Genomic DNA, 22,134 nt, shown 5'->3' on the forward strand with positions numbered 1-22,134 from the left:
GACGCCAGCGAAAGCATTGCTTCTAAAAATATGGGTCATTATCGGAAAATGAATCTTTCAGTACTGAAAAACTGGAAAAGCTAAAACTAGATATAAGGCACTTATCTGGACATAAGACATTTATTCTCAAAGCATGTGAATTTGGACAAATTTGTATAGGAAACGAGAACAAGAAATAGTAAATATGTTATTGTGTGTGAAAGACGGTGAATTTTAGAATGTACTTTTCTGATTCTAAAGCGCAAAGATAATTGTCATTTGACATGATTAGTGAAAAACCTTGTTGTCGTATTGACTGGATCTGACATGTTCTCTTCAAAGCCGTGTATGCTTTGGATGTATGCAAGAGATGGTACCGCTGTTGACTTTAGCGTTCACGACACCGGTTCTTCCGCTACTGTAGAGTAATATACATCCTATGCTAAGTAGTTGTGACAGAAGAGACAATGATACCAAAATCAGTGGTTTTGTTTTTGATTAGATTTCTCAATATTTTGAAAGGAAAAGTCAATAGATTTGGCTCCAGCAAAACCGTTTGTAAACATAGCAGTTCTGTGTTTAGATTTTAGAGTGATTTAACGTTTGCACTTTGAAGGTGTGTGAATGTCACTATTTTCTGTTAGACTTCCTGCCACTCATTGTAAGATTGCTAGAATGTTCCTTTACTTTTAGGATCATTGTCCCATTGATTTCTTTTATATCTTTCTTATCTTTCTTTCATTCTTGCCATTTATTTTTTCTTTCTTTATGGCATTTATTCAAACAAAACGGATTCCGCCTTTGAAGTTGAACCGTTTGCAATATCTGGACTTCTTTTATTATAAATTACGTCACACGTCATGTGGCGTACTACATCACTATGCGTTACACAACAAATCTAAGAAAAATCTATGAATTAAAAAAATCTATGGTTTTGAAAAGATCTTAAAATCAACTACAAAGGTGTGCAGAGCTATAAGTTCATTTCTTAAAAGTTGAGAAAAATTCCCATTTTAATCTATCTAATCTATCTACTTTTTTAATGTTGGTACTATTAATGTTTTCCCCTCAAAACCTCGACCAATTTTCGTGTTTGTTTAGAATTTTTCAAGCAGCCATGTTTGTTTTCTTGGACATATTGGCGCATGCGCACACGTTGTTCAATATTCCAATTTCGTACCTAGATCCTTTATCTCTTATTGCGCAGTAAGAAATAATTTAAGGCTCTGGGTACGAAATTGGCAGTTTCCTTTCCTTTTCATTTCTCTTTTACTTTACTTTTATTTTATTTTATTTTCTGTTTTCTTTGTTATTTATTTAGTCTTTTTTTTGTCCTTTTTAACATTTTGAAAAATAAGCCACTATTTTTATAATCAACTTTTAAAAGTTTTTTTTTGAAAACGATGTTTTCGCATCTAATAATTTGAAGAGTTCGTCTCAATTTTTTAACTCGATCGTCCTGAAGTTGTCCAAAATTGACAAAGATACCGACATCACCACTAACACGAAAAAAAGACTTTTCCCCCCTTATTGTCAGTAAGGGCTGTTTGTATTTCAATATTGTAGAAAGTAGTTTCGTATCTGTTTGAAAAAGGAAGAGAGAATCTCTCCAATAACGGTACTACAAGTAATCTACTGCTGCAATCTCCACCGCGTTCACAGGAGCGTTTCATCCGGTTTTTCGTTCAACATCTGGACAATGATTGAATGACTCTCGCCGCTCTCAATCTGAATAAATTATCATGGATATGATTGAGGAGTCTAACTTAATGAGCCGGATCTATGATCGTTTTTAATTTCTCTTCCTATTTGACATCAACCTCGTTTTGAAAAGAACCCGACTACGATGATGGAAAGAGCGAGACGATGATTCTCTCTCCGTGTTATGGCGACCAACTCTATCACTTGTTTTGTCCGAAATTTACTCTCGGGTAAACAGTCTAGCGACGATTCGGACGTCAAAAAGCGAAGCACACGTCTTCACTTCAAGACCGTCAATGCACAGGTGACTATACTTGCACTCGAGTGAGCTAAACAAGGCTTAAGAACTATGTTGAAGGAAAATGAAGCCCTTGACGATTGTCCTTTTAGAATTCTTGTAGTTTATTTTCCAATTAATTTTTGACGGTATTTTAGTGATGAAAAAGCTTATCGCTTCAATCGGATTCAATACAAAAAAACAGCATAAGACCAGTTCTTTTGAAGAGAGAAAAACAGCTTTGATACTATATTTTGTATCGTAGTTTGTACTCTTCCTATATATACCTAATAATTCTAATAATATTTATTTGTTTATTATTGAACAATAGCTTCGAAAAATACTAACTTTGATGGGAAAGAACGAAGGGAAGCCAAAGGAAAAACATTCCGACTACATTTTGACTCCCAAACTCACACGCTCAAAGGCTAATTCAATAATAACATGTCTTTATTCATTTGCTAATATCAACGTTTCCTGTCATGTTTGTAAATTATATTTCCCTTGATTTGTTTTGGATTCTGTCTTGTAATATCGGTGTTCTTCAAATGTCCAGTACTTCCTTCTTCTCTCTTGATAACTCCGTGTCTTTTTTCGTCTTTTAATGCATTTCGTCGCCTTGTATTAATCAAATTAAGTATTTTTCGACCACGAAGGCAAATAATATTCTTTAGGAAAAGAAGCCCTCAAGCAATCTGATTTTACATTAAGCTTGATCCACAACGAAAACCTAGAAAACTTAAAGACACATCGTTAGCACTGTTTTTTTTTGTTTTTTTTTTTTTTTGTTTTTTTTTTTTTTTCGGACTTATTTGTCTAAAACGATTTTCCGTTCTTCTTTTGTAGAGATTAAGTCAGTCAGTTTTGATGTCGAATATCTAAGGGAAATAATGGTCATAACACTTCCCTATACACGGATAATTAACAAGTTCTTGAAGCCTGAGGGCCCATTTGAACTTTTTATGCTTTTTTCGTTGCTCCTTTGACATTTGATCATGCCTTTCATTAGTGTCTAATTTTTTCATATCTTTTTCTTTCATTCTTTATTTCATTCTTTCTTCTTTCTTTATATCTATCTATCTTTTTTTCTTTTTCTCGTTATTTTCTTTCTTTTTTTTCTTCTTCGTTTATATTACTCACCACTTACTGAGAACCATCGTACTTCTATCGTTCAGTCGTTCCTTCACTCATTCGTTCATTCATCAATTAATTTTGGTCTTCGTCTTATATAACTCATTTCCTTGTGATAATTTTAATTGGTTGTTTATCTTCCCTTTTTCGATCAGTGTCCTTTTATTGTTCTTCCCACCCTTATTCATTCACCATTCTATTTTTCTCTGTCTCTTTTTTTTCATCCATCTTCCATGGCAGTTATTTTTGCTGCTTCCTTATCATATATAACCTGATAAGATTCAAAGGAAGTAGTGTTCTAATCATCCTGCCTGGTTCTGTATTCCAGGAGCGCGCTCTGGAGGTAACGGAGTTGGGCTCGGCTCTGAAGTTCGAAACCGAAGATCCTCACTTTGTCAGTTTAGGTGGTGGACGGCTCAGCATTGGAGTAACAATATGCCCGATCAAACGAGGTAACTATTGCTCTGCTCTGCTCTGCTAGATTCAACCCATCTGTTGTATCTACATTATACAATGACTTTTCTTTGTGCCCTTTTCCTCTCTCTACGTAAATAAATACAGCTCAGACAAGTTCAAATTATATTTTCTAAATGTGCGGCACCTTCAACGCGATTGACAAGTAAACCTTTTGAATGTCTTACAGGTAAAACGGTGATTGGTGTATCAACGGACCAATCAAAACCCGACATCGAATTGCGAGGCAAAGGAATCGAAAGGTGGGTATCTGAATGACCATCTCACAGCAAGTGGTTGGGACAGAAACCAAATGTTGCTCTTAAAACATCTTTTCAAAAGTGCGTGAAATTTCAAGCTGTTAGTGACAGTGATGTGCTGGTGTTTTCGTATCAATTGTATTAAGCCTTCGTTTTCAGTCTGTCCCATGGTGTTATATAGTGCTTGCGGTCAAATGACGTTATTTCATGCTGGTTGTATTAATTTTTTTTTTACTAACTGAATAGAAAGCTTTAAACACAAACGCAGGATTATTAAGTTTGGCGGAAAGCCAGTGTCCTTCTTTAGATGTAGACTGATGTTGGGATTCATTAGATAAATTCAGCTGATTGATACCAACCAATAAAATTGCTTGATTTCACGTGACGTCATTTCCAATCACGTGTGAAATGTGCATCAGGTGAATGGGAAGTTTTTTAGCTCACAGCAAATGGTGGTCATATCAGTGTTTAACTACCATTTGAAGCAGAAAATGAGATTCAGAAAATGAGATTCAAGTCTAAAAACCGATTGAAGCCCAGAATATAGGAAGCACGGATGGCGTAGTGGTGTGAGCGCTCGCCTCTCATCAATGCGACCCGAGTTCGAGTCCCGCCGGGTTTGGTGTTGTGTATGAGTAGAGTTGATTGTTGGTTCTCTCCTGTGCTTCGAGGGTTTTCCGGATTCTCTGGTTTTCCTCCCTCCACAAAAATCTACTCCTAAATTCCAATTCAATCACGGAATGAGGGCCACAGGTTTGTTAGCCACTAGCTATTAAGTGCTACCCTCGTGAAAAAAGGACGTTATTATTAATATACTTTCTGTTTGATAGCACATGACAAGGATTGTTTTCCTGCCCTTGCTGGGAGCCGAGTATACCATTTGATTCAATAACTTGATTGCTATCAGGCTTTACATGACCATACACTAAACTTTCTATTTAACAGTGGGAGTTTTAAATGATCGAAATAAGAGATTCCATGTCTTGCACAAAGCGGTTTTTAGATGCACAACAAGGATGTAAATGATATCACTAACTAGAACACGTTTTTGCCATTAGCATTAGGAGTGACAGTATGGCTATATAACTTCCTTCTCGCCGTATCTTTATTCCATTATTACACAGTCTTCTAATGGAATAGTTGTTACTTTTCTTTTCTTTATTATCTGTATCGAGATTCTCATTGTTCAATACGTTTAATCGGGCCGGACAGCTCGTATTGTCGGCTCAGAATTACTTCGCGATAGGAGAATCGCGATAAACTGAAAAAAAAAACTACACAATTTGGTAGGATAACTATAACTAAGAGTAATTTTTATTCTGGCCCTTTTGTAGATAGACTTTTTGAATTTAGAAGTTGCTTTTTGCTGAGAGAGGAAAACAGTAGAGTACAGATACTCGCGACGAAAGCCAAAGCGAGATTTTTTCCCCCAACGCCGTTAATATTGGCGGCTCAAAATCGCAATAACTTACTGATAATTATTATGATTTTGACAGTGCTAGAAAATAACTTTCATATGATCTTGCAAAGAATTGTATTAGGCGTATCCGTACTAGGACTTTCAAACTATTAGTTTTCCTTTTAGATTGGTATATGTCTAGTATCTTCTCTAAGTATCTTCCCTCTAATCCTAATACTCTAATCGTGCGTGGTAGTGGTAGTGGGTTGGTAGAATCCGTTAATTCGAAAACGCTCTATTTTTCACTTTATCTTTATTCTTTTTGGGATTCGACTTCCGTCGAGACGAAGTAGGTTTTAGTGGACTTGAAGGCTTTTCCATGACATCTCATATGCACGTGCCCCTTGCAAACTCGTCTCCCTCGACAATGTCATGGTTGACGTCCACAAAAAGTGCCCATGTTGTCGTGCTGACGATCCTGCTCATTTTATTAGCCATTCCAAGGTTGAGGAAAAGAAAGTGTCGAGTTTGCATTGCAGTGAATTTTGGTGCTATTTAACGGGACGGAATAGACGCCATCTTGGATTGAAATATGTTACCTAAAACAGCCCCACAATGCACTGCAATGCCAATTCGACTGAGTCTTTTCGTCAACCTCGGAATGGCTAATTGAGAACGATTGTGATGCCTTTCTAATTCATTACTGTAAGCTTCGTTTTCATTTACGTCGTGTAGAAATATCCAACTATGTTTTTGAAAAGCCTTAGCGAAACAAAACAACGAATAGTAAAAAAGATACTTGCCTGTTCTGCGATGTTTTGTTAACATGCATTGATCTAATCTTTTCGTTACCGCCATCTTGGTTTACATTTATATTTAGTTTTTTAGTAAAACGGAAAAGGTTATTGACTTATACAAAAGCTCCGCATTGACTTTTTCTAAATTGTTTTAAGCCTTTTTCTAAATTGTTTTAAGATAACTCACCAAGTCCAAACACAATCTATTGAAATAATCTCTTCCTACGCCGTTACTTTAAAACTCTTTCGTGTGTCTTTATGAATCAAGGTTTTTTGTTTGAAAAAGACATGCCAGTAGAATCCTGGGAGATTTCCGCGTAGGAATAATTGTTTTTGGTTTCGTTAGATTGTATTATAATCCAGCTAAATGTTGTTTTTTTTAATTTACGTCTTTAGTGAACACTGTGTGGTGGAATACAATGGCGACGTGGTCGTACTGCATCCTAAAGCACCGCTGTGTTCCATTGATGGGATCCCTGTATACGAATCAACAAAGCTACCACAAGGTTAGTTGAAATATCACCAGTCGTGTAGTTATTAAAAACGTGTTATGTATTTGATTAAATTCACTCGTGTTTTGATATTTTTTTTAAGGAAGCTGTCTTTTATCGTTGATACTAGTACTGTTGTGTTTTTGTGTCTGTGTGTGTGTTTTGTTGCCATTCGTAATGGTGATATTGTTATTGCTGTTGGCAACTCGTTGTTGCTGCTGTGATGGTGGTGGCGGGTAAAAGTAGTAGTGCTGCTGCTACTGCTGTTGTTGGGGGGAGGGCGGGCTTGTCGTTGTAACAGCTTTGTGTGCTCCGTTAAAAAAGGAAGCGAAACCTTTATGCACAGCTAACATTTTCGACTTTTGCTCTGGAGCAAAAAAATCAGAACAAAAATATCAAAATACTTCACTTTTCTATATAACAATATAAACTAGCCGTAAAATTGAGTAACTATAAAAAATCCTCTATCCGCAGTCCACGTCTCCGGTTCCTCGTTTTTCATAATAACATACTATAAACTAGCCGAAAAATTGAGTAACTATAAAATCCTCCATCCGCAGTCCCCGTCTCCGGTTCCTCGTTTTTCATAATAACATACTATAAACTAGCCGTAAAATTGAGTAACTATAAAAATCCTCTATCCGCAGTCCACGTCTCCGGTTCCTCGTTTTTCATAATAACATATATGCAAAGTCAGTCACAGAACGCGGAAAAAACATTGATGATGTTTTGTCGACCTTTGTTTGTTGGACTTCATCATAATATTTCATCTTAATGGAATACCAGATGTAGTTAATTATTACTGCTAACTGAAGAATATCATGTGCAAAAACAAGTCAAGGATATTTATAGCCTATTATGTATCATTCATGTACCGACAGATCTATCATTGTAATTTATCTTCACTTTCGTTCTGGGTAAACATTTGTACATCCAGCTAAGTCCTGCATCATTTGCTTACGGTATAAGTTTATCTAGAACAAGATGACCGAAGCTTTGGAAGTTAACGTATAGCTTCGCCTCTGATATCGATTTGACAAGTAAGTCTGGCTTCTACTGAAATCTTGATAAAACTCCTTTTATTATTGCGAAGTTGCAGACTAATATATTATATAATTATAAATAAGGCTAAGGATTTGAAAGAAAAATTAGAAAGGTAAACTTTTTCGACTGAAGTCATCATCAGAACGAGTATCGAGAGTAGAGTAGAGTTAGAGTATCTTATATTTAAAATATTTATCATTTTAAAGGCCCGAGCAAATTTTGCCATCTATTTTTAGTTTTGTACGGCTACTTCCATCTAGATTGTCTAGTGTATAATGAGTATATTGCAGCTAGAATCGTAACCTAAAATTATAGAATAATTTTCTCAGACCGTGATACAGTCAAATAGACACAAAAGCAAACGATGGAAATAAGATTTACCAGTTTATATTAGTATGCTAATTATTTCACGGTCTATGGAAAAACACTCTAACGAGAACTTAAAACCAGGAGAACCGAAATTCATCGAAAAAAAGGGGTTTATTTTGTATTTTCCTGTTTGCCTCGCATCCAAGATAAGGCTCTAAGTGTAGAATCTTTTCAAATAACGAAATTGTATTATTTTACATAATTCCTTTCCCTTAACCTTTAACCTTTAAATGGGTTTCTATTTGACATTTGATTCGGCATTCATTATCATTGTCATTATCATTGTCGTTGTCGTTGTCATTATCGTTGTCGTTGTTGTTGTTATCGTTGTTGTTGTTGTCGTTGTTATTATCGTTGTCGTTGTTATTATCGTTGTCGTCGTTGTTGTTATCATCGTTGTCGTTGTTGTTATTATCGTTGTCGTTGTTGTTATTATCGTTGTCGTTGTTGTTATTGTCGTTGTCGTCGTCGTTGTTATTATCGTTGTCGTTGTTGTTGTTATTATCGTTGTCGTTGTTGTTATTGTCGTTGTTGTTGTCGTTGTCGTTATTATCGTTGTCGTTGTTGTTATCATCGTTGTCGTTGTTGTTATTATCGTTGTCGTTGTTGTTATTATCGTTGTCGTTGTTATTATCGTTGTCGTCGTTGTTGTTATTATCGTTGTCGTTGTTGTTATCATCGTTGTCGTTGTCGTTTTTGTCGTTATTATCGTTGTTGTTGTAGTTGTCGTTGTCGTTGTCGTTATTATCGTTGTCGTTGTCGTTGTTGTGATAGCTTTATCTTACTATCTCACGTGACATTTTTCTTTGTTACTAACAGGTTGCATGCTGTGTTTGGGAAAGTCCAACTATTTTCGTTTTAATCACCCCAAAGAAGCTAAACGAATACGAGAAGCCAATCCTGGGAACAGATTTTCTATTGTACCGGACAGCTACTTCCCAGGTGAGTTGCAAATATATATATAACAAAACTAAATGTTGGTTTAAAATAACACATACCTTGTACAGAATGAATTTTCCTCGCTGGAAACCAAAGAATCGAATAAACAGACAGTAAACAAACCAACAACTCAATAAACCAGAACCCAAACATACAGAGCAACGAGCAAACAAACGAATGGATGAAAGAATTTTATAAAATAATTGGGATACTACGCGCGCTATGATTGGTCGAAAACCATGTTTAATGAGAGTATCAAAACACGCTGTCGTCATTTTAGCGCGCGCGAGTATTGCAACTGTCAGATTTTAATCTATCGCGCGCGCTCATTGGTCAGTTTGAATAATACGGCAGGTAGGGAGAATTTACTTAAATTTTGCCTTTTTTCGATCTTTTCGCGAGTTTGTTATTTTATAAAACAAATCAAAAACAGTTTTCTGTGTTTGATACTCTGATCAAAACACTTGGGATGTTGGGAGAACATGCACTCGAGAAGCTGGAAACCACTCCGCTACGCGTCGTGGTTTCCTTCGCTCCTTTCGTGTTCTCTCAACAACCCGCGTGTTTTGATCAGAGTATCAAACACGGAAAACTGTTTTTGATCTGTTAAATCAAAAAAAACAAAACAAGAAACAAAAAAAAAACCAGAAAAGTCAGAATTCCAAGATATTTTGAAGGTACAATGTCGAGCCCGCGGTCAAGTATCCCTTGTTGTCTTAAGTCGTGCAAACGAGGCTAATAGGTCAATACCGCTGATATTTATAATTTTTGTTGTTGCCATGGCGGTTTCTTAGAATTCCTCTCGGAGCCTATGACGTCACTATTAATTCTGAATCTGTCAGTTTGTTTTGATAATCTCAATAGTAAACATTCATTAACATCCTTCTATTATTTATGTAATATATACAGTATGAGTGGCCGTGTTGTATCAGATATACAACCACGAGGCGTAGCCGAGTGATTGTATATCTGATACAACACGGACACGAATACTGTATATGACTTATCAAACGTCTAGGTTAGTTCCAAAATTAAAGTGAATTTGGCCAAGAAAATCCAACTTAAAGTTTATGCAAATAAACACAGTTTTGTATCAGATTTGCAATACTCTTCACGGTCGTGATTTCTGTTGTGTTTTCGTCATTAATTATTCATGAGTTTGATAATACTCTTTAGTATCAACATAATTTAAGACAGATTGCACTCTTCAAAAAAGATTATTAATTTTTGAGTCATTAACAATTCGTTTTGCTGAAACCAGTGTCCAAAGGCGTAGATACTGCAGAAATATTTCCAAATGTTTTCTTGGGCAGTTTCTGCCAAACTTGTATGATATAGAGCTCTCTTTGAGCGCGATTTTTAGTTTCTGAGTTTTGAATTTAATTAGGAAGTAATCTTTGTATGCTAAACTTGTTTTTTTTTTAAGATGTGGAGTTGGCAATAGAGCAGTACAAGAGAGACAGACAAGAACGCGATCGATTGAGACAAGAAAACGCACGTCTTCTATCACTTGAGAAAGAATACAAGGACGCTGTGGAACGTATTGAACACGAGAAGGCACAGTTAGAAGATGAACGCTGCCAACTGCTCGAACTGGAGAGGCTACAAAGGGATGCGGCGGCTCATTTCGAGGATGAAATCGCCTCGCAAATTAAAGAACTCGAAAGACAAAAAGAAGAACTTCGTACTTTTGAAGAAGAAAGAGCGAGGATTGATCTATCAGAGGAAGGCTATCAAGAGCAGCTCAAAAGACAAGAACACGAAAGACTTGCAAAGGAAGAGAAAAGAAAACGCGCTTATGAACAGTTAGAACGCAAACGAGCACAACTGGAGCGTATAGAAGAAGAGGACAGCGAAAGACTTGCTGCTGAGCTGGAAATCGAAGAAGAGCGGCAAAAGCTCGCTATCCTAGAGTTGGATTGCTTAGTTGAGGAAGTGAGCGAAAATGAAAAACGCCATGAGAATATGATTCTGCTGGATGAGGAAAGAGAAAAACTAGAAGAAATGAAAGAAAGACAGAGTGAAGTAGTGAGACAGTTGGAAGAAGAGTTGAATGCTCAGATCACGATGTTGAAAGAGGAAAGAAGAAGGGAAAACGATAAAATAGAAAGTGAAAAGCAACGAATTCGAATGCTAGAGCAGCAGCAGCAAAAAGCATTGGAATTAATCAACCTGGAGAGATTAAGACTAGAAGAGGAGAAACAGGAAGAAAAAAGAAGGATCGAAACTGAAAGGGAACGGTTGCAGCAAATCGAGAAAGAACGACTCGAGGCACTGGAAAAAATTGCTACCGAACAAGCGAAGGAGAAGAGTATGATTGAAGTAGAAAAACAACGGCTGGTTGAGCTGGAGAAAAAACATGCTAATTCCATGAAGGTATATATCTATTTTTTGTCCCTTTTATTCCCATTTTCCCCCTTGGGGGGGGGGAGGTGGGGGGGGGGTGGGTGGGTTTTTTTCTTTTTTGGGGTGGGGGGGGGAGGGGAGTCTTTCTTTTTTCTTTTTTTTTTTTTTCTTTTTTTTTAGGATTTCCTTCCTGCCTTCTTCTTCTTACTTCCTTCCTGTCCTTCCTTCCGTTCTCTTCCTTTCCTTCCTTTCTTTCTTTCTTTGAACTCGCCTTTCTCTCTCACACTACTAGCTATTGCTTTAGGTAAAAACTTTAAACGCCAAAGATAAACATCTTGATTTTACATCACAACCAAGGCTATATCATGATTGCGATAACCAATCTTGTAATACTTTAAAACCAGTTTAATTGATATTGAATTCACCTGGACAGATATGCGTTTAGATTACGAACAAAATAAACTGCCTTTTAGGAACGTATGTCAGACTTGGGTAAATTGATTCTAAAAGATTGATACAGCCACGTTAACGCTTTATGTTCAAATCCATGTTCAAAGTCTTCTTATATTTCATTATAATTGGGCGCGAAACTTCCTCATTTCCTTCTTCTCCTTTCTTTTCTTCCTTTTTTTCCTTTTCGGCTTTTTTCCCCGTTTTGAAATATTACTTCATCTACTCTTTTAACCTCCACATTGTTTTCTTGGTCGCTTTTGGTGTAACACAATATCCGAAGTACTCACCCACTCTTTATCTCCACCATTATCTCATACTTTATATTTTTGACGTAATCCATGAAAGATATGCCTTTTAGAAGTAAGTAAGCTGTATGGATATCTTAACGTGACTAGCAGCTGTCATGCATTTCATTGTGATCTTGTTTTGTTTAATACTTAAGGAACTCGAAGACTCGATGATTTCACAGCAAGAAAAGATCGAGCGCGAACGTCAGATAGAATTTGAATTTTTCGAGACTGAACAACTTCTTCTAGAAGAACTAGAACAGAAACAGAGAGAAGCTGCCGAACAACTCGAACGAGAAAGACAAATCATGCAGGATACCCTCGAGAAAGAAAGAGAAGAAGAACGAAAAAAGATTGAACTAGAACGCAACAGACTCCACGAAATACAACAACAACAGCAAGAAGCTCTGCAACAAGCAGAAGAAGAACGAGCAAGGTTGAACTCTCAGTTGAAAGGTCAGAGAGAGTTGATGCAGAAAGAAAAAAAGAGACTGTTAAAGCTACAGCATGATTGTAAACAAATACGTAACAAAGGAGTCAATAGTGGGGGATCCGAACTTATGTTAGCTCTAACAAACCGAAATATGGCTCAACTACCCAAGGATTGCACTCCGGAGGAGAAAAAGAAGCTGTTGTTGGAAGAAAAAAGAAGGCTCCTTGAATTGAAAAAAGAAGCTGAAGCACTAATGCTGAAGTCAAGGAAAGAAAATGGAGAGAGATCCAGTATGTCTTCATCTTCTTCGGGAGAGGACTTCGAGAGCGCTTCTGTCAAGAGTACTGACAGCTCGCTCAGAAGTATCGATAGCCAACCAATCGTTGAGGAGTTAGAGAAAGAACGACAAAAAAGAAGACAGTTAGAAACATTGCTAGAAGAAGAACGAGTCAAGAAAGCCAATGGGGATGTCCCTGTAAATGATAAGGTGAAGGAGTTGGAAAAAGCACTGGATATAGAGCGAATCAGACGACAAGAAATGGAAAAGGCGTTACGGGAAAAACAGAAACAAGATGAATTGGATCGGTTAGCTGCAGAAGAAAGATCTCGCAAAGAGATGATGACAGAGAGAGCAATCCAGGAACGACTTCCTGTACAGGTATATCTAGTCTGTGGGGGGAGGGGGGAGGGGAGGGGTTGTTGTGCGTGGTGTAACATCTGAGGGGAATAGGGTTACAGGACCATCCTACCATCATGGGTATATCTTGATTGGAATCTAGGGTTGGTTTATATGGTTGGGGAGGTTGGAGGTGTCTCCGAGCGTGGTATAACACCTGAGGGCAATATGATTACAGCACCGCCCTACTATCATGGGTATACCTTGATTCTAGTGCTTGCTTGCTCGTGTTAGTCTCTCATCGATTTACTCGCCCTAAATAGACCTGCATGCAATCCTCTGCGTCTTCATGCACAAATACTTATCCACGTTCTGTTTTCAACACAGGTCAAATCTCAAGTAAAAGATACTCTGAACCTGGCCCAACACATCGTATCTATCGGACACATCCTAGAAAACTGCCCTTCAGTTAAAGTGTCAACCACAACTTGCAAAGGCTACCTCTCCAAAATGGGTGGAAAGGTCCGCAAAACCTGGAAAAAGCGATGGTTTATATTTGATCGGCAAAGAAAAGCCCTGATGTACTTCCACGATGAACACAAAAAAGAACCCAAAGGAATCATTTATTTCCAAGCGATTGAGGACGTTTATGCGGCTAGTTGGTGCTCCAATAAGGGGCCTTCACCACGAACTACCTTCTGTATCAAGACACCCCAACGTTCTTACTATGTCGCTGCTCCCAGCGGTTTAGCGATGAGTATCTGGATTGACGTCATTCTGACGGGCAGAGAGGGAGGGTTTTATGATTACCAGTGAAATATTTATTTATAGCTGAATAATATAATAATAATATAATATTATCTTAATTGTTACTAAGATCTTTCACTTTCAATGAACTTTCGCACAGTATTTTAATTTTCTCGGATTTTCTTTAAAACTAATAGGACTTTGGCATGATGGCGTCATTTGACTCCCACTACCAAGATGCTTCGCGAATTTTCTTTCTTGTTTGAATTTATATTCCCTCATGAGAATAGCAAGATAATTGGTGCTAATTAACTGAACAAAGTGTGCAAGGGAGTCTTGTAGTAGAGGTCAATGACGCCATCGTGCAAACGTCCCATTGAAATCAAAAGTCGAGGTATACTATTCGCTTATAGAAATTCCATTATACAGTAATTCCGTTCAGTGACCACGAATAATAGTTTCAAGTCGAGGTTGGAGTTGCCGCACATGATAAAAAGTATATTATTGGTGATCACTGAACCGAACTTTAAAATGGAGTATTTACCCTACAAAAAGTTGAGGACGTGCAGTTCCAGTACTTTTACTACTATCGTGAACACTAATATATGCCAAATATGACTATCCATTATAAGGAACACTGAGTTCAAATGAACATTGCCCACCACCGTTGATTATCAGTATCACCTGACTATTTCATTAGCGTGTACATCCTGACTAACAAGTATTCCATGACAAGCAACAAAATCTTTGAGACTATCACCCTCTTATAGATATTTCAATAGAACTTTTAAGTGTGACGTCACTTGTTTGGAAAAAAAACTGCTTCCGGGTCCAAAATGTAAAAAAAAAATAGTTGTATAAAGGTTTTTCATACTTTTTCTTCATGTTCTTCATGACAGGATTTGATGTCCAAAGTCCAGTCAATTTCAGCTAGAGGTTAAATCGGTAAGGACATGTTTCGCTTGTGAACAGTTGAAACGGAAAATACGTCAAAAGGGAACAAGTCAAAGCTAAAAGACAACCAAATTGCATTGTGGGATAAAACTATAAATATAAACATCATTCATATTTTGGAATAGGGAAGAGTCAAAAATTGACCAAATTCAGACGGGAGGTGATGTTATTTCACACTATACTCTACGACCCATAATTCATTTTTGGCAAGTCTCTTTTTCTTTCTTGCTTCCCTATCATCCGACGACTTTTTTTGGAATAGGACTGAACTTCATTCTTTACGGCGTACAAATGTTTTCTATGATCATCCATATTTTTTAAATACATACATATATATTAAAAACAAGAAACAAAAAAAACGTCAAGATGGAGATCTGAGACAAAGTAACACGCTTGAATTGTAATATAGGCGCTGACAGAAATACGTGGTTTCCATTTAGATTGGAATGTGGAACATGATCTTTAAGTTAGAATTGTCCTTTTTTCGTAGTTATCCAGAAAACATAAAAGCACAGAAAATCTCAGACTTCTCACGGACGTTTTTTTTTTTTTTTGATAGGTGTATATTAACATTGGCTATGATACACATGTAAGAATTGAAACAACTCTAAAAACGAGCCACAAATTCGTGTAATGTAATTTGATCGATATTTATACTGATGGTGACATTGTACATTCAAGTTATTTGATAGAAAAAAAATTATATGCGAAAAAAAATTCTTTAATTCATTGGCAACCTGACTATGTTGACAAGATTTGCAAATTTATTTTTGGGTCTTCGTCATGGGAAAATTTCTTTTCATTCTGTACATGAGACATGTTCGGATGTCTAGAGTTAGCTGACATTCCATTATCGTTTGGCTAACATTGCAAACTTCTTCAGCTGTACTAGTTCTCTGTGCATTATACAGGCACCCCTACGTCTGTAGCGGCGTCTTATTGATCATGTTAAATAAAGAATATTTCCCAATCAAAATGGACATTCCCTTACTGAAAAATCCCGTATTACTTTAGTTTAGTTTATCGCAACATATTTTTACATTTTTTCTGACAACTGTCTTACAAAATCGTTGTGCTTGCGTTCCAAACGTCCAAACCGTATTCTCTTCCTTGTCTTGCAACAAGAAGACATTCTAGTATGTCGTCGTTTGAGTCAAACGGAATCTTGTGAACGAAAAGTTTGTTTTTCATGCTTTTACCCAAAGCCCACTGCAAATCTTTGACAGATAACCAGCACAACGATCGTACCCATTGACCGTGACACGTAAAACCTGTATTTTCCCAGTACAAAGCGCGTGAGATTAGTTCTGGTTGTTCCCCACGGATCCCCCCTGGGGCCAGTTGATGCTGTTGTAAGGTGGCGTAAATAATCTCATCAGGAATTAAGGTGTCTTTCAGGAACTCAGTAAAGTTTTTCCCAATCTGGCTGTAGAGAACGAACCTGACAAAGTCTCTAATGGCGACAATGTGTGTGGCTCCCATGTAGATAGACATATTGTGAGGCGGTGGGGACTTTTTAATCCCTGTCGTTCGAACGAAACCGTCTTTTAAAATAAAGACCGTCAAAGTTCGTTTTGCGTTAACTTTCGGAATTGGAGAACTAGCGATACTATTTGTGTTGTTAAGCATTTTTAATGCTGCTACGATTTCCTTGTTCTCGTATAGCGGAAAATCTTGCCCAATTAGACTAATGTAATATTTCCATTTCACTGGTGATTCTAAAAGTTCCTTCATGCATTGAAACTGAGCTTGAACAATCGAAAAATGTCCCCATACAACATCAACCCTCTTGGCTGCAATAAATACATTAGGCAGACAACGTATCATGGCCTGGATGGCTCGATAAAAGAGTTCTGGGGATTTCTTGTCGATGTGAATGCAGTAAACATTGTGTGGCATGTAGATAGCCCGGAGAATGCTCTCAAACAGGGAGGCACCTTTGTAGATTGTGAAGCCATAAGCGATCGGTAATGATGTTTCTTCTTTCGTCACACAAGGATGAGGAAAGCGAGTGCGTAAAACGTGGTCGCAATCTTCATCAGGCTTATAGACAGAGAGGATTTTAGAGTCATTGTTCTTTGTCATTGAAGGTCTATTAACTTCCCCAAAAATGAGGCTTTTACACCTTTCCCACTTTGATTCCTAGTGTAGCAGCAGAAGAACGGAAAGACGATTACTGGTTTGTTGTACTGTTTGTTCCCTCTGCAGAAATCGCAACACTCAGTTCCTGTTCCGTGGTACCCATTACAGTGGGGTGGGGGTGGGGGAAGGAGAGAGGTGTTGCGGAAAATGTGATTTTCTGTTTTGAGTCACCTAGAATACTTTGAAATGAGATTAATGAAGCAAAACACGTGAAATTGCATTCCAGAGAACCTCAATTTTGAAATTAATAATTAATCCTCCCGAATGAAGTGCTCGTGGCTTACCTTTTTTATAGGAGGAAGCGAAGATTTGGCAATCTAAGATAAAGAATTAATAACTGTTATCAGGGTTCGTGCTACTCCTTGAAATCCATGAAAAGTCCTTGAATTGAAAACACGCTTTTAAGGGCGCTTGAAAAGCCCTTGAAAATAGGGGAAAACGCCAAAACTCCTGGAATACTCCTTAAATTTAATGCAAACTTAATGTTATTTCTAACTTACCTTTTATAATAAATAACGATTAAAATTGATTGAAGAGTTCCTGGTTGCTTGTTTACTGGTTGGTTGCGTGTCATGCTCGTTTTTTATCTAAGCTAGTGGCCCCGGCTGAATTAGCTACACTTCAACATTGAATCAATGTTTAAAACTACGTTCTAATGCAAAAAACTTTGTCCTTGAAAATCGCATTTTTGTGCTTGAAAAGTGCTTAAACAGTCCTTGAATATTGTAACGAGAATGTAGCACTAACCCTGTGTTATCATACTGATTGGTTGAGGGTACATGCCTTATGTCTTATGACAGCACACAGAAAGAGTGTGCTCTCTATTTCGGCATTCGTATCCAAAGTAACGGTTATTGTTTATACACTTGCTCGCTATATTTCCCCTAGCTGGGATGTGGTGAAATTTAATACTCACCCTTTTGTCCACTTTCATTATTCCCGAATGCTGGACAATTATAAGCATTGCCAGCACCAAAATACATATTAAAGTAAAACCAGTATTTAGTGACAAAGCCATGAACCTGACAAACATAATGAAGGAAATCATTTGCAATTATTGACGAATGGACGGATGGACGGATGGAAAGAGAGACAAAGGCCAGAGCTAGTGAGACTCTGGTGGAAAAAGGGGGGCGGTAGGCAGGGCAAAGAAAAATTCGGTTGTTCCTAAAAACTCCTTTCTAGTTTCGGGGGTTAAGGTTTTAGGAGAAAATATTACAAGATACTATAAAGATACAGAGTTACAAAGATATTGAATTTCAATAAACAGAGTTACAAGAAAATAAAAGAAATACAAGAAAATACAAGATACTACAAAGATACAGAGTTACAAAGATATCGAATTCTAATAAACAGAGTTACAAGAAAATAAAAGAAATACAAGAAAATAGAATTGCAGCGATATTGAATTACATGTAAACAGAGTATATATCACATTTGGCTCTCGATTAAATTGAATTGATTCATTAGAGCTTGACGATGTGATGGCAACTCGTTGACAAAATAGAGGCTTGTAGTCAATCTCCGTTCTATAAGCTTTAAAGAACAGGCGATGGTACGCGTTTTCTTTATGGACCGACCAAATTGTACAATATAGTGCTAGTTGAACAATAGAAAACAATAGAAATATATATATTTAGGCACTGCCTAAAAGCGGAGCTCTCGAATTTGAATGAAACTGCAAGGTAAAAATAAGACCGGGGAAAAAATCTTTAATTATTTCTTATTCGAGATGAAGATAATTTCTCCCATAATAAAAACCATGCAGTGAAATCGAATCGAAATGCCCTACATTGTTTTTCGTTTTTTGTTTTTCGTTTTTTGTTTTTTTTTTTTTTTTTGCGCGAGTATACTCTCCCAATTTTGTACACACCTCACCACCACCCCCAGGGCCTAATTTTGTTGTTAGAAGATCCCTCGACAAAAATAATGCAAAAGGCAATGCAAAATACAAAATGACTAATTTCTTTGGCAGTAAATTGGCGTTTGTAAATGTTTTTGAATATTTTTTAGCTTTTTAAAGTGAAAGTCTATGTCTTTATACAATACCATCTCCCAACAACACAAATTTAAGCTCATTTTTATAATCATACTTGCTCGAACAACTTAATAAACAGTTGAATATTTGGTAAAAACTTATATTTCATTCAAAAATAAATAAATTATCGGTAGAAAGATATAAAATTATTGAATGAAAGTCTTCATTGTTTTGCCGATGGGACCCCGCGATAGGAGGTGAGCTAAGCTGCATTTTTTTTTTGAACGAAAAACATACAATAGCTGGTTAAAAACAACCGAATTGTTAAATATTTACAAAGCTAAAGGACGAATATTTGTTGTCGTAATATGCTCTCCGTGTTATATTTCCTCCAACATTAAAATAAATTAAGCTTATCTATAGAAATATAAAAAGTTTTGAGAGAAAGTTTTTGATTTGTCGATTCGTCCAGAAAAATGCTTGTCAAGAAAAAATAGATATATATACGAATTCTGAATTCTTGAAGAACACTTTTTGATCCACCTTTGACTACATGAAAGTATTTTTTTAATTGTTTTTGGTCTATAACTTGTCCTTGAGCGATTTTTTCTGTGTATTTGAGAGCCGCATTTGTGAGTTGTTTTGCTTTGACATCAAGCGAAATTCCTGTGTTGTGTACACGGACGGACGTACGGACGTACGGACGGAAGTGACGTCAGCCAAGCCATGAAAAATCAACTCGATGGTTTACCATTTTTTCTTAAGTATGGGAGCTCCGCTATTATATAGCATATTAGAGTAATACTAATATTTCACAGTTACATTGTTTGGATTCTAATTTATTTCGTTCACAGCCAGTTATTCTCTCGTTTGTAGAGTAAAACACGACTTTTAGCGGTCAAACACTATTTTGGCTTCTCATGTTTCCAGTACCACGAGAGATTTTTTGAGTTTTGAAGGTGAACAATCTGGATTCCTTATGTCTGATTTTATTTAATTTTAATTCCGTTGGCTTAATACGTTTAACTTTAGATGGAATAAGAAACACGTAAAAGACTCTTATATGGTCTAATTAATATCTTTACCTATATATCTTTCATGAGATATATTTTGTTACTCTGTAACTCTGTATCTTTGTATCTTTGTATCTTCGTAACTCTGTATCTTGTAACGCTGATTAGACCAAGCGTGTCGTCGTGAATAAAAACGATATTTCCTTGGCATGCTACCTTCCAGCTTCAAATTGCAAATGCGCGGACGCTAACAATTCATTTGGGAAAAAAATCTTTTGGAGGTTTTAAGGAAAGGTGAAAATATCGAAGGAGCATGTTTTTACAGAAATCGGATTTTTTTTTTTTTTTTTTTTTTTTTTTTTTACATCTAATTTTTTATTTATTTATTTTTTACAATATTTTTTACAACATTTATAATTCTTACTTGACAACAATACAAAAAAAAAATTTTTTCTTTACAGAGGGTCGTCTAATTTACAATGCTACTAATTTTTTAATTTATTTATTTGAACTATATTTTAGATATCACTATTTCATCCGTTCGATATTCCAATCAACTTACAAAATCACCCTAATCTTTTCATATTTTTTTAAATGCACTAACAATTTCGACCTTTTTTTAGCTACTTCACATTCTAACTTTTCATAATATCTTAAACTTGTTTGAAAATCATTTAACACTGGAATTTTTTGCTTGCTTCTACACTGATACACAACATATTTCCACAAAACAAACAAATAATTGACCAAAACATCTTCACTATTTCCTAATAGAATATTTTCAAAATTTAAGACAGGAAGTACTATTGAAGCCCCTTTTAGCCATTCACAACACTTGAAATAAAAATTTCTAGTTTCAACACACTCTACATAAAAGTGAGACATTGTTTCATTTTCTTCTAAACAAAAACTACATTTTGGAGAATGGACTAGTTTGAAAACATACAATTTCTGATTCAGATATAAGCAATTATTTAAAATTTTATACTGAAAAGCCCTTAATTTTGTATCTATAGTACTTTCGTAAATCCTTGAATAGACCGATGACCAATCAATACCTTCAATTTTCAACTTTTTTCCTATACATTTTTGGGCAGTTGGTTTAAAATCCTTCCATTTGATCAACATCCAATAAATCATTTTTGTGTTTATCTTTTCCACCGGATACCTCTCATATCCCTTACCGATGTAGGTAACTTTCTGCATTGTTTTTAATCTGTCTCTACCCAAACTAATTTGCTGTCTTAGTTTTATTTTCCATTCTTTTGGAATCGCATTTAAAATGGCTCTCCATAATAGATAATCCACGTCACTCCACCCTTGTTCTTTAGCTTCTTTCCATGTCGGTTCCTTTCCTATCCATACCTGATGCACTGACTTCACACCTTTCATTGCTAGTCTTTTTATAGATATATTTTCAGCATTTACCTTTATCAGTCTATTGAACCAGATTGGTTGTCTTAGAATGTCGTCTTGATTTGTTAAATTAATTTTACTAACTTCTGACCATGCATGAATTATTTCTTTATAAAATTTTGGAATGTATTTTATTTGGGCTAATAAGGCAGCCTGATCTAAATTTTCCTCAAGATATTGTAATCCTCCTATCTGCTCAAAGATTTTCTCACATACTGACCTCCAGTAGACATCTTTTTCACTATTTCTAATCTTTAAAGCCCACCTTATGCGGTTTGCTCCTATCATCGAGTCTAAATCGGGAAGGCGTATTCCCCCTTGATCAAAATCATTTATCAATGTTGTATATTTAATTTTGGGTTTTTTACCGTTCCAGATAAAATTTGCGATTTCATCTTTCACATGTTTTACATAGTGTAGAGGTGCACTTAACACAGAAAGGACATAACACAGTTTACTGATGGCTAAGCTCCTAACAATTACCGCCTTACCATATACAGTTAAATTTCTTTGTCTCCACATATTTAGTGTAGCTTTAAATTTTTCAAAAACTCTATCAAAGTTATTTACTTCCATCCATTCCTGGTTGTGAGAAAAATATACGCCCAAGATTTTTATACCTTCATTATGTAAGTTTACCTTCTTTTCTATTGTAGAGGGCAGCAAATCAATATCTTTCACTTGACCAATCCATCCTACTTCTGATTTTTCTAGATTTAATTCCAAAGAAGAAAATTTTCCAAAATGTTTTAATATTTCCAGGGTATTTTTTAGCGATGGAATATCCTTTAATGTAAAGGATGCATCGTCTGCAAACAAAGCCAATTTTATCTCTTCCAGTGAATTCCTCTGTAACTTAACTCCATGTATATCACAATTACTTCGAACTAGCTCTGCCATTACTTCTAT

The 22,134-nt window shown here is 36.2% G+C and overlaps 2 protein-coding genes across 2 annotated transcripts in view; one reads left to right on the forward strand and one right to left on the reverse strand.

The window, feature by feature from the left end:
- Positions 1-15,652, forward strand: part of LOC116295513 (uncharacterized) — a 35,505-nt gene extending 19,853 nt beyond the window's left edge. Inside the window, exons 12-18 of the mRNA XM_031703351.2 lie at positions 3,417-3,540; positions 3,732-3,804; positions 6,394-6,503; positions 8,721-8,843; positions 10,267-11,216; positions 12,082-13,017; positions 13,363-15,652. Coding sequence (XP_031559211.1) covers positions 3,417-3,540; positions 3,732-3,804; positions 6,394-6,503; positions 8,721-8,843; positions 10,267-11,216; positions 12,082-13,017; positions 13,363-13,791 — 2,745 coding nt within the window. The 3' untranslated portion in view covers positions 13,792-15,652. The remainder of the gene's footprint in view (positions 1-3,416; positions 3,541-3,731; positions 3,805-6,393; positions 6,504-8,720; positions 8,844-10,266; positions 11,217-12,081; positions 13,018-13,362) is intronic.
- On the reverse strand, positions 15,636-17,752 carry LOC116295514 (beta-1,3-galactosyl-O-glycosyl-glycoprotein beta-1,6-N-acetylglucosaminyltransferase 3-like). Its single transcript, XM_031703354.2, has 3 exons — positions 17,735-17,752; positions 17,103-17,135; positions 15,636-16,878 (listed from the first exon to the last, which is right to left on the reverse strand). The coding sequence occupies exon 3, from the start codon at positions 16,759-16,761 to the stop codon at positions 15,736-15,738; it is 1,026 nt and encodes a 341-aa protein (XP_031559214.2). The 5' UTR covers positions 16,762-16,878; positions 17,103-17,135; positions 17,735-17,752; the 3' UTR covers positions 15,636-15,735.
- Positions 17,753-22,134: the final 4,382 nt, after the last annotated feature.

This window comes from Actinia tenebrosa, unplaced genomic scaffold (assembly GCF_029948245.1).
Source record: "Actinia tenebrosa isolate PJP-AT-01 unplaced genomic scaffold, QUT_ActTen_1.0 PGA_scaffold0__85_contigs__length_37466705, whole genome shotgun sequence".
In the NCBI taxonomy this organism is placed as follows: domain Eukaryota; kingdom Metazoa; phylum Cnidaria; class Anthozoa; order Actiniaria; family Actiniidae; genus Actinia; species Actinia tenebrosa.

Coding starts and splice junctions, on each gene's coding strand:
- LOC116295514 (XM_031703354.2), bottom strand. CDS start 16,761: ATGACAAAGAACAATGACTCTAAAATCCTCTCTGTCTATAAGCCTGAT.